Consider the following 22,015-nt stretch of genomic DNA (forward strand, 5'->3'; position numbering starts at 1 on the left):
ATATTGCATCGATTATATTTCCATGGCATACTAAGATTTATGTACCTACAAATATACAAAGAAATATAGGGGGAAGTGATTTGCATAACATCTTATTTTTTATATTATTTTACATAAAGGTACAATAATTTATTTAGAAGTTGGGTTTATGATACTTAGTGATATTATACTTAAAATGTATAAATTCATCAGTATGTACATCACGTTAAACAGAGAGCAAAGAAAGAAAACTGCCAACTGTCAAGTGTATCGACGTATAAAAGCGAATAGGTAGCTGTCAAGGTCAATAAAATGTCACAAAAATTAAATCAACAATCATCACATCAAGCAAGAAAGAAAATTAACATGTCATTGTCATGTACATATCTATTGGTTTTATCAATTTTCAGTAGTTTTGTGATTTAATATTTTTGGGTACTGTAGTGTTAATCAATTCCTTGTTGTGCCGTACGATGACTTTCAAGGAAAATTAATCACAGCTTACTGAAATTTAGTTTTTATTATGTAAAGAAGAATAACTATTCAGTCCTAAATAGAATTGTTTTCACCATGTCTGAACCAAATAATCCATTTGCGGGCTTGATAGGAGTTCAAAACAACAGTTCTGAGGTTGCAAACACACCTTTAGATGTCAATTCAAAACAGTTACCAGAGGAAGCAATTATCTTAGTAAACACTATGGTGGAAAATGTTTTCCACCTCACTATCAACCCAAACGCTGTGGAAGAACGTTCGTCCGACAAACAATTGGTCTATTTAGAGGAACTAGCTGAAGCTACAAAACCAAAAATGCACATTGATCTAGAAGCACTTGAACAAGCACTATTTGAAAGATTACTCTTAACTGATGTAGAGTCTTATGTTATACCAAAAGTTACAAAGTCTTACAAAGAACATGTTATTCAGAAACAAGTTTTTCCTTACTTATTTTGTTCATTACAAAATTTGCAAACTTATGAACAGAGCAACTCCATAATTATTAAAAATGCAATTCAAAAGATGAGGGAATTAATATTTAGAAATGCAGTAACAGCTCTAAAGCAGCCAGCACTTTTTGAGGACCAAGATTTTTCAATTCAACTAGTGGATCTTTTAAAACATGTAGATCCTCAAAGCCATACATTTTTGTTAGATATAGTGAAATCTTTTGTGGAGGATGGTTTGTAATTTATTTGTTAATTCTTGTTAAAATTTTATTGTTCATTATAAGCATCAGTCTACAGAATAATTTTGCTTCATATCTTGTTATAAATCAATTCAGTAGTAAACTACTAATAGGTACTACTACTTTTAAAAAAGTATTGCAACTATTTCCTCAATTATGTTGTATATATATTATATATATATATATATATATATAAAATATAATATGAAATTATTTATTTTCAGAAGAGAGTGAGACTCTGCGGCAGTTGAAGGAGACAATGATACCAGTTTTACAAAGAATTCATACAGATGTTAACAAATCCACATTGATCAATCTGCCTATTTATGTTTTGCCATCTATACATTTATTTGCTAGTATGTATATATTGATTTTGTTTTAACCAAAATATTTTGCTTTAGATGAACTGATGAAACTATATGTATCTAAGTAAATATTGATATATTTACCTATAGAAAAAAAATCACACCTTACAAAAAATAATTAGCAAAATCTTCTAATGAAGAACAGCCTAGAGGCAACCTATCTAAAATCATGTTACCTCCATGAGGCACATTGTGACATCTTGTAAAAAGATTTCTTCTGTAAGAGATATGGGATATTTCTGCCTCCACTGTACTGCAATGACGAGAAGTCCAAAGGTGCTACTGTATCCACACTGTAGTTTATGATAAAACATGTAGCAAAATTTTTATTAAAGGTTGTATTATTAATACCAATAAAAGCTTATAATTATTCTATTTATGTTTTAACATTTTCCAGGTAATCCTTATTTGGCTTCCATCCTAATGGATGCTTGTGAACCAAAATTAGAGACAAAAGGTATCCACTACCAGGACTCTGTAATTGGTGCTCTACTCAGTCTTTCTGTACTGCCAAGAACTGCCACATCTCTTCATGAATTCTTTGACAATCCTATGGATCAGGTAGGCATTAATCTTTAATGAAAGTTTTGATTAACTTTTAAGATAATAATAATTCTCAGAAATTAGGAACAGTTAGGTTAGGTCTTACAAAATGCAACTTCTGAATTTCATTTTAACAAGGAAACTGAAAATAGCTTGGACAATTGATTTTAATACCAAATACCCTTCATGATATGCCAATTCTTTTATTTTTTTAACACCTGAAATCTGGAATTCCTTCTGAGTATCATATCATAAAATAATCTCATGACAGCCAGGGTATGATGAGAAACAAACTTTTATTTAATTGGCCTGTGTCTTAGAAGTTTATCATTAAAAGTATTTATTATAAAATTTAAGTAGTATATCGTAACACAAGTTTCGGGTAATTTGTCCGTACATATTTATTAATATTCCAAAGTTGTAAGCATCAGGAAACAGAGAATGTTCCCCAATACTTACAACTTATAAGAGTTTGCATGCACCAACTGTAACTGGATGTTCGACCATGATTAATTGAATGCCAGATGAGAGTTGCTTCGTTTAAAAACCTGACTCACCCAATCCATAGTCAAAGGCATGCCCCAAGCTCATCTCTAAAGTGTTGAGGATGCAACTGGGACTAAACCCAGGAGAAAGAAGATTAACGAGGACAAAACTTAAACTAAAGAAAACAAGTACAAGGGCACTACTTATTTCTAAAGTTTATTTCGAAATTGCACCTATTCTAAGGTGACAAGAAACCCAAACCATCTTAATTATTTTTTATGGTCTTCTACATATATATGTGGAATGTCTTTCTATTTTCAGGGTGCTACATCATTAATTGAGACATCAATTTGGAATGCGTCATCACACCTTTCCAACAACATGCACAAAATATTTTTAACACTGCTCAAAGGTGGCCCACAATTAAAAAACAGATTGTTGACTTGGATAGGAAAATGTCTGAAAGCAAATGTCGCCAGGGGAAAATTGTGGAATGTACAGGTACCTACATACATTTTTAAAAAATTCTTCATCCTTGCTAATTATGGATCAGACAGTGACACATGCATTTTAAATTTTAAAAACAAAGGAAATTTTTGCATTGCCTTTGTTTTTGTGTCTTTTTTGATGCTAAAGTATTTTTTTTAAGGTTTAAATTACAGTGTTTAGTACCTTTAATTTACAAGTTTTGATTATTTTCATTTTATATAGGCCGGGGAAGTTAGTGCTGCAACGCTGAATTGTGTGTCAGATGGCTTCATGTTAAACTTGGGTGCAGTACTGTTGCAACTTTGCCAGCCATTCTGTACTACAGCAGATGATCCGAAGTCACTCAAAATTGATCCTACATACCCTGCTGTTACTGTAAGTTTTAATACTATTCATAGTTCCTCTTAACATATAATTTGTGAATTGATAATGGTGTTTATAACTTTTAATTAAGCTTTTCGATTAGAGATCTTTTTTCATAAAATTTCTTACTAATTAATTTTAAGTCTTAATTCTCATAAATAATTGCGTATTTCCAAATTATAACTTATAGACCAGAAATAGTTTACATACATTGAAAGTATTAACTGATTACCAACCTCCTAATTATTACTCCCTGCCCCACTAAGATACTGATGTTACTAAGATTCAATGCAACCAAATTGCAAAACTTGTACAGAATCTAATATTAAGCACTCTCTCTGAATAAACATCTAATCTTTTTTTACTTTTTACAGCCTGAAGAATGTCCATCAAAATCTGTTCACTTGGATTGCTTGCACAGTGAGACTTGCCTCCTGCCCGCTCGCGAGGATGATAATGGCCAACCAGTCAAGAGGCCTGTGGCAGAAACCTATAGTTTTGTCACAGAATGTTTTTTCATGACACAGAAGTGTATTGATTTGGGTCAGTATATGGTCTTAATTTATTGTCATGAGCTATATAAACAGAATCAAAGAGTAACAAATATATAGATTTTAGTAAATTGATGTAGGATCTTTATTGGTATTGGCTTGAAAAATGTTACCTTTACTTAACTTATTGTAGATACCTGATCTAACTACCGTTTATTATATATATATATATATATATTGTTTGTTTGTTTGTAAATTCTTTATTGTTCATAACAAATTATAAGTAATACATAAAAATACATTAAAAATAACGATGTACAAGGGCGGACTTATCCCTGTGAGGGATTTCTTCCAGTCAACCAATATTCAATGCAAAATCTAAATATAATTTCTGTTACTGAGTGTCTGGCTGAAATTACCGCGGAAACAATAATTTAACGGGATTGTTCGATTTACTCGGGTGGCAGAGCGGGTCAGTCTAGTTCTAATAAACGTGTCATCAGGTATCCGGGTATGCGCTGAGAAGTTGTGGCGGACCGGCCATGATCTGGGCCGCGCTCAGCGGGCGATGGCCGACGTGGCGGCCGGGGCACACCATCTGCTGGAACCCATGCGACAGAGGACCCATCATCTTATGACCAGGTCGGCTTGCGCTTACATACATAAATACACATAATCACGTCTTTATCCTTGACGGGGTAGACAGAGCCAGCAGTCTCGGAAACACTGGAAGGCCACGTTTTACTGTATGGCTTATAGAATTATGATTCGAATCAATTGATTGATCATTATATAACTTATTCACCATTACAATATAATTTGAACTCTTTCCCCGTTTACTTTTGGAGAAAACATTTTTTTGTGGAATACAAAATTATTTCGTTTATAAATTATATATATATATATATATATATATATACTATGTTGTATTCTGTTGTGTTATAATCAACAAATTACAGAAATACGACCATTTCGGTACAATTGAAAATCAAATGTTCTTATTGACCATGTTTTTATGTATTTTCATTTTTAGATTCGTCAGCCTCCGTTGCGCACTCCACGAGAACGATATGTTAAGCAACTTGATTCGCCTTCAAGCTACAACTTGCAACTGGCTCGTGCAAGTAGCAGTTCGTCATGACGTCGGCCCACAAAGTTACGCGCCCGGGACTGTGGTACCCGTGGATATGCCTATAGTGACTCCCCCGCCTGATACTTTAAGGTACAGTATTCTCCTACTACTACTGGTACAGGTCGCGCGGTGGTTTAAGAACGCTCGGCAAAAGTAGAAGGGGCATGCGCAGTGATCAATTTTTAGGTCTATTAGGTGCGACGAGGAGAGGGGGGACGGGTGTGCGCCGACGGCGACACGTATTGGTGGATTAGTCACTCTTTACTTCCCGCGTTGAGTTCGCGCGTCCCGTGTCTCTTGGGTACTGTTGCGCACAAATTGTTTTATCGTATTTGTACGCGACAACTTAAAATAATATATCAATTCTCAAACAGTACAAGTCGCCCCTACCCTATGCCCGTCCACGGTTGAATATAACTATGTCAAATTTCATCAAAATTGGTTCAGCCAGGTCAGGTTAAGTGTGAAAACTGAACATGCATACACATATACACATTTTCGCATTTATAATATAAGTAGGGATTATAAGTATTTATAAGGCACAAAATCCATACTAACATTATAAGTATATTATAAGATATGGATACCTATACATAGTTAAATAACCGAGTTAAAACATAGGCTACTTTTTTTGGAAAATCACGCGGGCGAAGTTGCGGGACAACAGCTAGTATTAAATAAATAAAAAAAAAACATTTCCCTTAGCATTTTTGAGCGCGAATGTACACATGCGCCGTTTGCCCCCACTATTTTTTCCGAGCGTTCTTTAACCACCGCGCGACCTATAGTTCTGGTTAAATCCTCACTTGTCTAGAAAGGAGTACCTGGTGAGCTTTCGACCATGATCCCGTATTAAGTGATCAGGTTTTTACATGAAGCGTGAGTAAACTAACCCAAATTGTATCGTGGTAAAAGCTGCACTAGATGAATGTGCCTATTCTCTTAGTCAATCCATTTCCGCATATAAAAAAGATGAAGCTATTTTATTCCAAAGTACTGGAAACCAATGACTAGTTGATAAATGTCTTTAGTTAACTCGTTACAGGTGCGTTCCAGAGTTCGTGTTAGAAAACATCGTGGTCCTGATCACGATGTCGCGACGAACTGACGGCGGCGCGAGCTCGGAGGCCGACATCGCGGCGCTGCTGCGGCCCGCCATGTCGCTAGTGCTGGCCTTCATGGGGGACTCCACGCGCACCTACAACCCGCATCTCAGGTAGATATACATTACAATAACTATATTGCACCACAATAAACATACATACATACATATGGTCACGTCTATATCCCTTGCGGGGTAGACAGAGCCAACAGTCTTGAAAAGACTGAATGGCCACATTCATCTATTTGGCCTAATGATAGAATTGAGATTCAAATAGTGACAGGTTGATAGCCCATCGCCTAAAAAAAGAATCCTAAGTTTGTAAGCCTATCCCTTAGTCGCCTTTTACGACATCCACGGGAAAGAGATGGAGTGTTCCTATTCTTTTTTGTATTGGTGCCGGGAACCACACGGCACCACAATAAATAACAGCAAATTCACATGTTTTAAAAAGAGAGAAGAGCAAAAGGCGATTTTATCACATAAAGCAATCTCAACCTATAAATTGTGTATAAAACTTCACCCAGAGAAAATTTAAGCAGGTAGCACTGATTTAGCTTATAGTCTATTCTGTTTTATTAATTTAATCTATACTAGCGAACCCGACAGACTTCGTTCTGTCAAAAAGATTTGTAATGTGACAGTTTTTTGTTCCTATCTATTAGACCTACATTGCTTAGACAACAGTGAACTTTATACATTTAGCGATTCATTTTTATATTATAGATTATTATAGATATAGCTGTAGCAAGTTCGTTAGCCCCAATGACCTTCACTTATTTACACACTGGACTGGCTGCTGTCATTATATTATTGTGCCGATTTGAGTGTTAAAAGCAGATACGATTGTCCATGGAACTAAAATTACAAAACACACATTTCCTCATGTTTATTAAGCTCAATTTTTACAAATAAATATACAATTTATTCATTAATTTAGATGTCACAATCTCTTACGGTAGACATTTGCAATGAAAGTCAAAATTAGTTATCAGGACAATCCAACTGATCACAGCATCATATACGTACTTACATCCCGAATTTGAGATAGATATAGCTAAAACAATTCCACTCACAGCCATGGTGTCCCATTTTATTTGACGGTAAAATTTACTTGAAGAACAACTATTACAGAGCGCGCCTAGCAGAGTGTGTGGAAGCAATGCTGCCGAACCACCCGGACGATCAGCAACAGCTCAGCAGTCTAGCGTCCTTCTCACGGGAACAGCTTTTCAAAGAACATCCTCATAGATTACAGGTGATTAAACTTATGTTCTTTTTCAATATATGATGAAGAATTTATATTTATTCTGACCTGACGATGACTGGCATCGTAAGTTCAGAATAAATCGATGTCGTTGATCGTTGACATTGTTAATGTACAAACATCTTTGATGAGAGACAACCATCCTTGATTTAAATACCAATAGTCAATTCCTAAGAGAGGTTTTTCAGAGACCAGATGCTCTTTAAGTAACTAGATAAGGATAAAGTCATTATCCCGACAGTAAAATATTACTAAACATGTTTTTAATTATTTTAGCTCGTACCATGCCTCCTGGACGTGTTCGTGGGCATAGAAATGACGGGGCAGAGCGTTCAATTCGAGCAGAAGTTCAACTATCGCCGGCCGATGTACCTCGTCATGGATTTCTTGTGGGGCATTGAAGAGCACAGAGAGGCGTTCACGTATGTTGCATTCAATGTTTTAAATAAATTGGATTGACATACAATGTACACTCCAATAATCTAACGAAGACTCTGGTGCTGGTTTGGCGGTGAGACTTTTTACAGGTTATCTGTGGGAATATGTATCAAATTCAGTCAAAGCCAACAGAGAACAAAATCTTATACATACTATAATAATCCGATTGAATATGTGTTAGTGAACTTTTATTATGGTGTCTACAAAAAGCAAAGATGTAATTAACGTTTTATTTATAATTCTGTAACGGATGTTTTATTTTTCAGACGACTTGCTAAAGAGGCTGAAGCCAATATGGAGGCCGTACAGCCACCCATTTTCCTGCGTTTCGTCAACCTTCTGATGAATGATGCTATATTCTTATTAGACGAAGCACTCACTAATATGGCTCAAATACGCACCCTGCAGGCTGCCCAGTATGTATATCTAATTTACTAGTTTTCTTTCTTATCTTGTATGTTTCGTCCATTTATTTATTTTCATGTTATTCGCGATTCGTTTCGAAAATAAAAGTTTTGTGTGTTGAACTTTGTCTTCAGACCTAAATGTACGTCTCATTAATATGGCAATCCTAGTTGAAAAAAGTAAATATCTTTCTCACGGATGTCGTAAAAGACGACGAAGTCATACAGCTGACCGTGGAAGTCTTTTCGGGACTGTTGGCTCTGTCAATCCCACTTCGTGGTCGACTTGACTATACATATTTATTTAACTTTTTTCTGTTGCAATAATCGAAATAATCTCAAATCTTATTATTTTTCAGGGAAAGTGGCGCCTGGTCGAACTTGCCTCCGCACGAGCGCGAACAGCAACTATCCAACCTCTCCCACATCGGAATGCTCGCTCGCTTTGACAACATTCTCGGACGCGATACTATCCGCACCCTTGTGCGTCTCACTGCGCACGCGCCCTACGTGTTCTGTCATCCGACACTAGTTGAACGCATCGCCTCTATGCTCAATTACTTCTTGTTGCACCTTGTCGGGCCAAACAAGAAGAACTTCAAAGTAAGTTATTTGATCTTATACTTTCAATGATTGTTTTGCCTAAACTTAGATTTTTTATGCGCTGACCATTTGATTAATGCGTCGACTCCATGATCGGGCTTTCTTTTATCAAGGTGGCCTAAATTATGCTAATGTAAATTTAAACTATGATAGCATAATTTAGTAGTGTAGTAATACTACTACAGGCATCCCCTTGGCATTAGTCCCCGTTTTCATATCTGGAAAATACTGCACAGGGTGATTATACTTCTTATAAATATCATGCATTTGTCACTACATAGTATAAAACAAAGTCGCTATTTTAGTCTGTTTGTCTGTATGCTTAAATCTTTAAAATTACGCAACGGATTTTGATGGGCTTTTTTGTAACAGGTAGAGTGATTCAAGAGGAAGGTTTTTATGTATAATAACATTTATAATTTTGCACCCGTGCGAAACCGGGGCGGATCGCTAGTTGTAAATACAATAAAAAAAAGTGTAAGACAACTCCATCTCTTTCCCATGTATGTCGTAAAGGGTGACTAAGAGATAAGCTTATAAACTTGGGATTCTTCTTTTTATCGATAGGCTAGCAACCTGTCACTATTTGAATCTCAATTCCATCATTAAGCCAAAAAAATGAACGAGGCCTATTAGTTTTCAAGACCGTTGGCTATGACTACTATATATATATTTATATATATACTTTAGGATATATATAAATATATATATATATATGTATATAATATATATATAAATGTGATTATAAGTATGTATATTATATTTAAGGTGAAAGACATGAAAGAGTACGAGTTCGACCCGGCGAGTACGGTGCTCGACATATGCCGCATGTACGTGGAGCTCGGCAGCAACGAGAGATTCTGCGGCGCCGTGTCCGACGACGGCCGCTCCTACAGCCCGCAGCTGTTCACACTCGCCGAGGCCGTGCTAGGTGACACACCATGATATTTTGGTCGACACGCGGCGACACTCATGTCGAAACAAGGCGACGTTATTGTCGACACGCAGCAACTTTGTCATCGGCACACGGCGATATTCAAGTTCATAATTTTTTTATTCATTGTTACGGGACATTTCAACATCACTTAATAATTGTCATATCTTTTGGTTTCATAACATTGGTTGACGTCAAAGAATTTACCTAAAACTAAGTTTAATGCCGCATCCAAAGAGTCAGGGCAGAAAAAGCGGCAACAAACTGCACTGCAGCTTTTTCTTTAATAACGTCAACTTCACAATTATCTAAACTTAGAATAGAAATGTAGACGAGAAACTTCTATTCTATTTCTAGTTCATATTGAATTCCAAACTAATTTTGTTGAATAGCTGATTTAATTGCCAAATTTCCTTATAAGGGATCAACAGTCCAACTTAATAAAGTTCAACTCTTGAAGGGTTAACGTAAGTCTCCTGACGTAAGTCCCAGTGACATTCTCACCTCTCTGTGGAGAAACTCGGGGTACGCCTATCACACAATACCTTTCAATATTTGTATAATAATTTCTAAGCACATTCTATAGCACTACTGAAATCACTGGTCGGATTTTACTTTATCCAGCATAGGAAATATTTTTTTAAATTACCATTTCAAATTAGCTACAGTCAAAATACTTAAATCAAGTTAGCAAATAAGCTTCTTACTATCTACACTTCTTAAAATATAAACATAATTAGAATGACAGATATGTAACTATTAAGTAGGAGCGACAAGGATAGCACATAAAAAGTATTAATTTGACAGCTGTCATTCTAATAAAAAAATTCAAAGAGTATTTATCTCTCTATTTTTGTATTAACTGGGTTTGTTTTCACAGTACGCATCGGCGGTGGCGGCCTCATAGGTTCACTGCAAGAAGTGGCGACACGCGTCAGCCGCCTCGCTGAACAGAAGCAACGTGACGAAGAGATCCTTGCGAATGCGCCTGAAGAGTTCCTGGACCCTATCATGAGTACCTTGATGATGGACCCGGTCATACTGCCCAGTTCTCGGACCACCGTCGATAGGACCACTATTGCCAGGTATGTTATAACTATCCTAATGTTTTTCCTCCTGGCATTAGTCCAGGTAACATCATCACTTCTCTGGAGAGGAGCCCGTAATGTGCCTTTGATCATGAGAAATGACTCCCTCTGATCTCCACAACCTTGGCAGGGGAACCTGACCCATATTAGATCATGGTAACACATCCAGTTGCCTGAATATGGAGGACACCTCACGATGTTTTCCCTTGCCGTAAGAGCAAAAGCTCCCTTGCCGTAAAATCTCATATAAATATATTAACCTGAATAATGTATGCTCTTGTCCACATTCTATTCTAAATTTGGATAATTGTTAAGTTGACGTTGTTTAAGAAAATGCTGCAGTGCAGTTTGTTACCGCTTTTTCTGCACTGACGCCTTGGAAGCGGCAGTAAACTTAGTTTTAAGTAATTTATTTGACGTCAACCAATGTTTTTAAACCGTACGTTTTGACAATTATTAAGCGATATGAAGTATCCTATAATAATGAATAAAATTGGTTATCACTGAAACTAATGTACAAAACTCAGAAAACAGTCATTGTAGTAGAACTTGAACCTGTTCCTACATGCGTTATTAGAGATAACACCTTTTTTCAGCAGAACGATTCAAGTGTTTCTTGATTCAAACAGTTTAAAAAAAAGGAAGTGTTAAATATATAGATAGAGGAAACAAAATAGGTGGATTGACAGATATTTAATGATTTATTTTTCATTTACAGGCACCTTTTGAGCGACCAGTCTGATCCCTTCAACCGTTCGCCGTTGTCTATGGATCAAGTAAAGTCCAACACCGAACTCAAAGAGAAAATACATGCGTGGATTGCAGAACAGAAGCAGAAAATTGCTCAAACTCAGTCCATTGCTGACTAAGCACTGAAATAAAAGACTTGTACACGTGTAGTTACTAGGTCAGCTAGTATCAGTAGTTTGATTTTTAGAACGTAGATTTCTTATGAAACTATTGTATTTAATTAAGTACACAATGAGCCGCAGGTAGGATGCTTGCTAACATGTCTTTACTGTTAGCAATCATAAATAATATAATATGTATCGTATATTTATAACTTAATGCCTCCCAGCATTTCTGCCTCGTGATATGTGGCATAAGTTCTGTCGGATTTACATACGAAAAAGAATAGAATAGCTATTCACTTCAACTGGCAACATTTTGTTATATCAACCTTCGTTTTAATACTAGGTAGGTAGGTACTATGTAAAAATATGCCTAAATCGTGTAAAGTCAGTTTTCTACTTCTCTTTTCATGTCGCAATATGATGTAATAGTAGATATTTAAAATATAATTTATATAAATTGAGTTTATGATTTGTTACATATCAGTTCCTTGTGGTGCCGTGATATATTTTATGTTTCTTAATTACACTATATTTTCATTCCCTGTTAAAAGTTAATTGATGTTTCAATAAATCTTTTCAATCTTATTTGTTTTTTATTTACGCACCCAAATTTATTTTACATACATACATCACGTCTATATCCCTTGCGGGGTAGACAGAGCCAAATAGACTGGAAAAGACGGAATGGCCACGTTCAGCTATTTGGCCTTAATCGCCTTTTACGACATCCATGGGAAAGAGATGGAGTGGTCTTATTCTTTTTAGTATTGGTGCCGGGAACCACACGGCACATTATTTTACCCATAAATAATACTATGTTAATAAGTGCGTCATTGTTAAATGGCCGAAGTAGGATTCGAATCTGCCTCTGCCGACGTATAATCCCCATCACGCATTTCATTCGGGCATCAAATTCGGCCTGTAATATTTTTACGTGATTAGCGTGATAAAATTGCGATGGCACATGCATAAAAATTCATAATCAGCCTCACGTTACGGTAAAGAAAACACCGTAAAGAAAGCTACACATTCACGCAACTAAACGTAAACATCATCTGAGTTACATACATACGTCTATATTCCATGGGAGGTAGACAAAGCCAACAGTTTTAAAAGCCACGTTTAGCTGTATGGCTTTATTTAATTAACGAATTGAGATTCAAACCCATCGCCTATAAAAAGAATTTTACAACGTCTGGGAAAGAGCCTCTCTAGAGCAATCAGGATGCTTACCACGACGTTAAAAAATCGGAAACTCATAGCCAAAAATACTCTATTCTATTTCTATAGTCTGTGGACGTCATGGCCCATACAAGTGTCATGGCGGAGTAATCAGCTGTTAATTGCAATGCCAACGAATTATTCTAAATTATGTCACTCACGTCTATTTGTTTCATGTTTTTCTAAAGTTTTTATTGATTTCATTTTGGTACTTTTAGAAAATAATCAGTTATATTGTTTATTTCAATGTTTGTTGGAAAAGAGAAGACAAATGGCGCGATGTCCCTTGTCAACTGCTGTCAGCTTCATTCATCCATTGTGCAGAAAAAATGTGACCCGTTCGCTTGGTAGTTCTGTTTTTATTTAAAATTTAATATGTGCTAGATGAACAATAAGTGCATTATTTTTTTATTATTCCGGATAAGGCAAAGAACTCATCTGGTATCGGGTTGCGTAATATGAATTTGTATTCACTTTATAAGCTTTGTTTATCGGGACCCTTATAAGAATCTTTTTACAAAGAATAAGTGCGGCGTCGGTGTGACATTGGTTATTTACTCGTACAGGTGTGGCTAGTTAGGTTTGTGACAAGTTTTCAATATTCAATTGTGGCAAATTCGTTAAGATGTCGGGACGCGTAAGAAAACAGTCCGATTGCCCTGTCGGCAAAGGGCCGATGAGGGCTACACTACCAGTGTCTTCTGTGATGAAACAAAGCGGCGGGCTGAAAAAAAGCACTGGTAACAGCCCGACGCTGTCTCCTACCAACTTGTGGCGGCGGATATCTCCAGACCATGCATTATCTGGGCAGAGAAGTCCTGGAGCTGTAAACTATAAAGGTGCGTTATTTATTTAAATTGTTTTGCACAAACATTTTTATCAAACTACAAAAACTGATACTATAAGTGGTCATTTTAATTCCTACATATCTCAAATTTCTGGTTAATAGGGGTTGATTTCCTCTCAAAGTGATTCGTGTCTGTTAGAGCATGCTATTTTGCTAATATACTTCATATTTTGTTTGCTATTGGAATCTTATAAGCAACACATATCTCATTATTATCATTGGGATTCTTCTTGTAGAAAATGTGCATGCAACCATCACTATTTCATCTCAATTCCATCATAATGCCATACAGCTGATTCTCTTTTAATGGCACATGGCTCCGTCTCGCCAGTTAGGAATATAGATGTGATTGTGTTGTATACTGTTGCCATAACATGATGTAATTAAATTTCTTCATGGTTACAGGGAAAGGGCGTTTTGGTTCTAATGTGATTCGACGGACAGCATCTTTGGACACATTGTATCAAAAAGGGCAGTGGTCCAGAGACTACTACTTACATGCAGGCCAGTTGCAAGTCGACAAATCTACTCAAGTATGTTACATTTATACTTAATTTTGAATACTATCAATAACAACTAGTCATTGTTGATATCCATGGTCTATCACTTCACATTGTGTTTCCTATTCTTTTTTTTTACTTTTTCACAAATCCCCTTTTCAGTCTTATAAGTGATCATATGTATAACCTGCAAGTCCTGTCTAACCTGAAAGTGATCATTTGTATATTTTCATCTTGTTATGATTTTCTGATTGACCAGCAAAGTAATAATTTATTCAGAACTTGATAACAGATATTTTCTACATTGGATTTATTTCTAATATTTCCAAAGCACCTTAGGACAACAATTTTTGGTAACAAATAGAGTAATTACAAAACCTCAATTTCCCTTCTCAGTAGTATCTTCTGTTGTGAATTAAAATTGTCAAAAACCTATCCTCAGACTGATGATGGTGGTGGAGCATCAGGTCGGTCCTCCAGAAGTTCAGATGACGACAAATTGGATCGTTTCCGACGCAGCCGCTTACAAAGAGCGCACAAACCAACAGCCTCAGGAGACTCAGCCCAGTCTATGAGCCCTGGATACTGTAAGATACACTTCTATGTCAAATAGCTTTAATGCGTGAATTGATTGCTTGCTTTTCAAGAAGGGCTTAACCAACTTCTATTATCAATAACATTAATTACTAATATTATCATTATTGTCAATTGATTCTATTGGCAGTTAGTTCATCTAGGCTATAGTATCCATGATGTAAGCTACTTCTTGGAACAAAGTGTTTCACATAGTGACATTTCATTGTAATGCTACAGACAATAAAATAATTGCAGTCATTTCTGATGTTAATCCTGGTTGCGTTCTCACCTCTGCAGAGGAAAAAGGCAAAATTGTGAAAGGAGAGTTATAAGAAAATAAATTTTGTAAGAATAGAGGAGATACATAGATCAAACGGGGAACATACTTGTGTGAATAAGTATGGTGGTAAGGTTCAATACACTATAAATATCAAAAGTAGTTAGAAGTCAAAAGAATTCTATAATAAATTTTGTCAACTATTCTTTTTTTATTGAGTTATAAACTATTGTCTAGGGTCAAGATTCGGCACTGGCAGCGTCCCCCTACGAGCAGCTCGCTCATCAGTGGAAGGGCTCAACCAGGAGATCGAGAAGCTAGTGCTGTACCCGGCAAGTGGCACACAAACTCCACATATTGACCGATTACGTGATAAGGTATTGTAGTTTTGTTTAGTATTATTTTTTTATGTAGTTAGTAGTATTTATTTCTTCTAGTAGAAAATGGGTTTTTGAGTAGGAAAACTTTTAAAGAGTGCCATCTGCCATGAGGTTCCTGCACTTATAGGAGCACTCCCTCTCTTTTACATAGATGTCGTAAAAGACTGAGGGATAGGCTAAGATACTTGTGATTCTTCTTTTAGGCGATGTGCTAGCAACCTGTCACTATTTGAATCTCAGTTTCATCATGAAGCCATGAGTTTCAGTCTTTGCCATTCAGTCTTTGCGAGACTGTTTGATCTGTCAGCCTTTCAAGGGTAGGTCACTTAGTGTTGCTTTTTTTAAATACCAAATACCAGAGCCTGGGCTTGGCTTGCTAAAGCGTAGCACTATTTTGCTAAGTGTAACTATTTTTCATAGTTAGTAAAGTAATTAATTTTACTTACACATCAAACAAAATCTAAGGTTAATAATATTAGGTTGCCAAGGTTGTAATATATATATTTAATGTGTGCTTGCAGGTGACACCAGAAGGTCACCGGGCCCCTCTGGCGGAGCTTCTGAGACGCTCAGTCAACACACAAACACCACATGATCTCTGTCACACCACTCATTCATCAGGTAAAGTTTTATTTTATGACAAAACTGGCTTGAATCTGCGACTTTGTATGCATAAATCTCGTCTTACCCGACCCCGTGGGAAACCTCTTCCTCTGGGCAAGTTTTTAGTTTCATAACATGATTTCATGTCTCTCTAGTTTAATGACATATTTTTTGTTTAAAAGTGTAATTGAAACTGTCAAATTTCTGCTTTTCACCGCTTATTAATTTCGGTGTTAAATTCTTATTTTCCTTAATAAATAGTATTTAAAAATAATGTTTTATAACAAGACTGTTGTATGGCTAATGTGTTATATTTGTGCAAGGAAAATATTTTGTAATACTCTTATAAATATCTCTATAAATTTTATATTCTCTATCCGTTAAAAAGTTTAAATGTGTTTATAAATTATGTGTGTCATTATTGTGAAAATAAATAAAATATTGTGGGCATAGATCCACCATCCCGAGGGTCGCTATCCAGTGAGGGTTCCGCGGAACTGCTTGCCACAGGTCTCTAAAAGATTTAAAGGCTTATAGAAAACCCCCTGCAATATTTAGAAAAAGCACAAGAATCATTGAAACTCCCAGCATGGTCTTTTATTTTGTTTTCTTTATTTTAGACTTTCCGCTTCTGAAGTATTCATAAATTAGATATATGGTGGAAAATTTCAACACAGATTTAATTTAAAATAATCGTGTTTATTTTTGGACCCCAGCAGTCTCCATATCTTGAGTTTGTTTTTGCTGTTAACATCACCATTTTTAAATGACAGGAGATGATAAAATGCCTGTAATATTTACTGTGTCGATTTTTCTCATCATGTTTTCTTTAAATAAAACAAAAATACACTTAGCATTGTTTTAGGCAATCCTGTACAAGTAATCAAAGTAACATAAACTCATTGATGGTTTTATAAGTAGAAGTAGGTAATAATATAATGCGTGCGCAATAGAATATTGTTTCTGTTTGATAAAGTAGATTTTAAGTTGTATTCATTTTTTAGTTGATTTAATTAAATGTATCATAAGATTCATATGACACAAATTTTCTTTAATATGATTACAGGCGGCAGTGTTTGTTCATCTCCAGATTTAGACGGATCCAAGCTGGGTACATCGCCACAGATCAATCGTTTTCTTGCACGCGAACCACCAGATGGTTGTGAAAAGGTAATTTTTTCTGTTTCCAATAATGTATTTTTCTTCCATATTAATGAATTATTAAGTAGATGTGTAGAGAAATCAAATAAGACTAACAATATTTCCTCGTGAAAGATGATGATGGTTAACGCTCAATACAAAATAAAGGATAGTTAAGATTTATTTGCAGGTTATCTAATATTTAGGTACTTCATTTGATTTAGATTTAATTTAACCCTAACTACGAGCGAAATCTTTTCTTGTTAACACACTATAAATCTACCACAATTATAAATGAAGTTTCCATGTTCAGGTGAATCTGAAAGCGGGCGAAGGCGCGTACTCCGAGCCGCTGCTGGTGCTAAAGCCGGCGGTGGGCGGGTTCACGTTGCGGGTGTCGCAGGGCTCCGCCTTCCAGCCGCTGCAGCCGCCGGAGCCCGAGGCCGAGCCGCACTGACCGACACCACACATGACTTGATCAAAGCCTACACAGACAAACATACTACAATACGCGCAAGTTACAAAAAGCATGCAACGGTACATTTTTATGCAAAATTGATTTTCTTTACATTTTAGTTTATTTTGACTGTGGATGTAATTTGGCCATAGTAGAGATAACTTAATTGTAATTGAATTTATTAGCAAAAATAAAGTTTTTTAAAGCAGGAAACGAAAGAAAGATAGCAATATTTTTATTTTTTTTAAACTTTCGCGTAATCGAATGAAATGATTTGCGAATGAGAGCGAAACTAATTTGCATGAAAAGTACCAGTGCTAAATGCTAACAGCAGTCTTTAAGTTCAACCAAAATCTCGGTACTTGCTTTAATCGCTGACCATATGTCCCTCATACTTCACTTCAATCCAGTAAACATGCACTGCTCATAGGTATATAAAGTTATATTCCGAACAGAATACGGCCTGTAATTGACCCTTACTCTCAAATTCGGATTAATATATTTTGGAACTTAGTAATCTAAATCCGGCGAGTCACTGATAGTGGAAATATGGTAATTTGTGCACCTTCCTGTATGTAGCTACATGCCACTAGCCGCTAAAGCAAATTAAAATTCAGTATGTTGTCTTAAATGAAAACTTATTCTTCTGCTGGTTCAAGATAACCAGTACTGCTTTTTTAAAATTAGGACAAGAGCTAAAATTGTTTAATGTTTTGAATGCCAAATAAAAACCTACAGTTCTGCGTCGGAAAACTTGTCATTTATGCCAGCAAATAAAAAAAAAAGCTCTGACTGGTCATAAACAGTCATTTTAGTTGTTATTTGTTTACACTGGTCGACAAATTGCCACCTGCTGAATTATGTGGCCACATCCAATTATCTTAAGAAAAATCGTACTGAATGTGGGTTTCTCTATATCTTTAGACTGAGGTGTACGGAGAGTAGTTTTTTTTTTTACAGAGATCACTATTAAGCAAGCAATTATTATTTTGGCGAATATATGTTTTAAAAGTGTTTTTCATTGATACCAACCTCAGAATTTTAGATACCCCGTCCAAAAAATAAGTGTGTGTTTGTGACATAATCTTACATCCGTAATTTTATGACCACTATTACTTACAACATAGTGAAATTTTATGTTGTTACCATCTAATCCGATGTGGCCAGTCAATGTTCAACTCCACACACGACAAAAGGATAATATAAAATACTTTTTATTTTTTTACAAAACTTTTAATTATATTCGCGAGTTGTATGTAAACTTTCATCACTCACCACTAACAAATTCAATCCGAAGTTTCAAAAAGCTTCATAGCTTTTCATGAATGAAGAGTAGGTAATGATATGAAGTCACATTTGTATTACATGTATCGTCTTATACTTTGTTATTGACAATAAATCGTTAGTTCACCTTGCACTCTTTCGCGAGACCTTTTTTAGAATTACTGCATGATTGTCAATTTATATCAAATCATGATTGAGAGTAAATATCCTTTGTACTACAACATGTATAATGTGAATACTTTTCTAAAAAGAACCAAAGCTGTATAATTTCAACTTTTTTAACCAAACCAAACAATTTTCACATGGATAGAATATTAGTTTGTGCCGAAGTGAAGGACGCATTATGTTATTATGTTATAATAATATAATAGATGGATATTTAGTAACATTGTTTTGTATTGTTTATACCTCCAGCTACACCATCTCATTAGTTATGACTGGATATGTATTTGATCTCAATTTATGTATTATTTAAAATTATGTACATAACACTTCTTTACACAGCAAAAGTGTGTTGATATAAGGATAATCATTTAGTGACATTTAATTCTCAACGTAAGTTTTACTTATTTTGTTAAGTGTTTGGGAAAATTTGGACCAAATTTCTAAGATGGCCTGAATATGTCTGACTGAGGTCGTCATAATCGATTGCTTTACCGTTTTTCTATTGTAAAGAGCTTTAACTCTGGATTTTGTGAAAGAAGATGAAAGTAAATAGACTGAAATTTTTAAAACTTTACTCGTACTTTGATACAGGTATCTTGACAATGCGTAGCTGTAGAACTATACAAAGTGCCTGTTTGAATACACTAATAACCACTTTCATGAATCACCTTTTTCTAAAATCAAAGTTTGTCTTTTAAATGATTATAAAACAAGACAAAATACAGTTGTTTCAGCGCAACATTATAAATAAATGGGATTATTATTGAAATATGTCATAGTATCTGTATCAGGTGTCGCGAAGGCATGTATCGCGGTATTGCTTTTCATAACATTTAGGAGTGACCTTAATATGGACCATACCAGTTGGATCTCTCATTTTGGCCAAAATGCATTTTCAACATCGAGACTGATAATGTAGAATGTTGGAAACTTACATAAAATAGATCTGCTTATGGACGTGCGCAATTATTTTTTAACATTTTGTATACAATTACGGCAAATATATATTTTGGATGGCTCACCTTTGGAGAATAGAGTATTTTGAATTGTATCATTGCTCAAATCAAAAGTTTATTATGAGCCACTTATGACATGCCGAATTTGAAATGTATTGTGATTATAATATTTCCAATTGCTTATGTATATTAGTATATATTAATTATTCAGTAAAATTCAGTAAATGAATGTGATAAGTAAGTGAATCGTTTGGATATGAATGTTGATTGTGACTTAACAACTTCAGGAACTGATTTCGCTTTCGCAATGTGATGCGGTTTTTACATTGTACAAACAAGATGCACAAAGTGAACAGTATCCGTTAGTTGGGAAGTGTACGAAGGTGCTGCGTAGAGTAGGTGTACAGTGCGTGACTTGTGACAGCTGCGTTCAGATGCGGCCTCTTGACTCGAACGCAGTTTCTACCTCACTGGAATCAGCGATTCCAGTGCGTAATAAACGTAAATTACTCTTGAACGATATCCAGAAAGTTTTTCATTGTCATAATTGAATTACCATTTTACATATATTAATAGTGGTAGTTAAAATTTTTAACGTGGAAGAAAGCCGAGCCAGTATTTAAAATCCGGATGTTTGATAATAAGTGCAATATATAACTGTAGTATTGGAATACTAGCGAACCCATATTTTAATATCACACCTTCATTGGCTTCATCAATATCTACAATTCTTTCGAAATGCTTTCTGTTGATCACTTTAATATAAACACATTTGTAATAGCGTAAACTTAATGCTTTGCTTCCTATCAGCTTCCATGTCGCTTTTAGAACCCCATGTTTCGATACAAACAATATGCTTTACTAACAATATACAATACTGATGTCACAGGTCCAGGTTGTAATTTAGTATTTGTGTAAGTAACTCCCAATAAAATGTTACCTAATTTAAGGATTAGTAATTTTTAGTAAAGTGACCTATGAAGTTATTAGCTGTTAATAAATGTGTGCTATAAATGGTCCCTTAATATATTAAATAACAGTGGTGGCCGGGAGCCTTAAGATGTTACAACTCTCGATCACTTGAATGCTAACCAGTGAGTTGAGACATCTTTATTTGGATGTCCCAAATGTTTTAAAAAGTACATAAGATATTTTTATATGTTGGGTAGAAGACGTGCGAGATGTAAAAAGTAACATGGCTAGGACCTAGAATTAATAATTCTTTTATAGACAGTTAATATTATTTTAAAGTTGCTTTTAGATGATTGATAAGTTTGTAATTTTTATTACTATGATATTAGATTAAATACTAACATTTAAACTAAACCAAAAGTGCCCATTGATATAAGTTTATATTTCTGGCAAGCCTTTTGTTAGGCATTTTGTTAAAGAATAATGTTTAGGCAACAAAATTAGGAATAAGAAAATTATCAAAGGGTTGTTGAGTTTAGTTATCTAAAATTGTTGAGGTTTATTGATAAAAAAAAATCACTTAGTTTTTTTACATGCTATGCATAACAAAAGGCTTGCTTAGTTAGAGGCATTAAATAACATCAATATTAATTGTATCTAGGTACTTTTTAAGTAAAGATAAGAATGGTTTTATTATAGTTTTGTTTCAGAGAAGAAATTCTAATTACTATTTTTGTTTCCAATATTTTATCACTTTTACCTGTTTTCACTGTAATGTATCTTGCTGTATTGCAGACATATCCAATATACAGACTGATTTAACATAGTGTTTTATTAAATTTTATTCTTTTACCTAAATCTGGGATCAATAATGACAATATATATTTTGTGATGTAATTTTTATCAGTTTCAATAAACGAGAGGTCTCAATTCATGGCCATATGGGTACCAATTTCTCTTTTCTGAGTTCATA

The 22,015-nt window shown here is 35.1% G+C and overlaps 2 protein-coding genes across 3 annotated transcripts; both read left to right on the top strand.

The window, feature by feature from the left end:
* The first annotated feature begins 278 nt into the window (after positions 1–278).
* LOC106141402 (ubiquitin conjugation factor E4 A) lies at positions 279–12,309 on the top strand. 2 transcript variants are annotated; one of them, XM_060947299.1, is made up of 16 exons: positions 279–1,159; positions 1,390–1,521; positions 1,928–2,091; positions 2,881–3,060; positions 3,271–3,423; positions 3,786–3,954; positions 4,406–4,544; positions 4,936–5,124; positions 6,080–6,250; positions 7,271–7,394; positions 7,680–7,825; positions 8,108–8,257; positions 8,605–8,848; positions 9,617–9,779; positions 10,663–10,867; positions 11,589–12,309. In XM_060947299.1, exons 1-16 carry the CDS (start codon positions 550–552, stop codon positions 11,737–11,739), a joined length of 3,090 nt encoding a protein of 1,029 aa, XP_060803282.1. In that variant the 5' UTR covers positions 279–549; the 3' UTR covers positions 11,740–12,309. The 2 variants fall into 2 exon arrangements, with proteins under 2 accessions (XP_060803282.1, XP_060803283.1); XM_060947300.1 differs by having other exon boundaries at positions 1,393–1,521.
* A 717-nt stretch (positions 12,310–13,026) lies between these two features.
* Positions 13,027–21,526, top strand: LOC106139259 (glucocorticoid-induced transcript 1 protein). The gene is made up of 7 exons (XM_013340666.2): positions 13,027–13,784; positions 14,198–14,325; positions 14,735–14,879; positions 15,383–15,522; positions 16,047–16,146; positions 17,195–17,298; positions 17,582–21,526. Exons 1-7 carry the CDS (start codon positions 13,571–13,573, stop codon positions 17,723–17,725), a joined length of 975 nt encoding a protein of 324 aa, XP_013196120.1. The 5' UTR covers positions 13,027–13,570; the 3' UTR covers positions 17,726–21,526.
* Positions 21,527–22,015: the final 489 nt, after the last annotated feature.

The sequence above is a fragment of the Amyelois transitella genome, chromosome 13, assembly GCF_032362555.1.
Source record: "Amyelois transitella isolate CPQ chromosome 13, ilAmyTran1.1, whole genome shotgun sequence".
NCBI classification, from domain to species: domain Eukaryota; kingdom Metazoa; phylum Arthropoda; class Insecta; order Lepidoptera; family Pyralidae; genus Amyelois; species Amyelois transitella.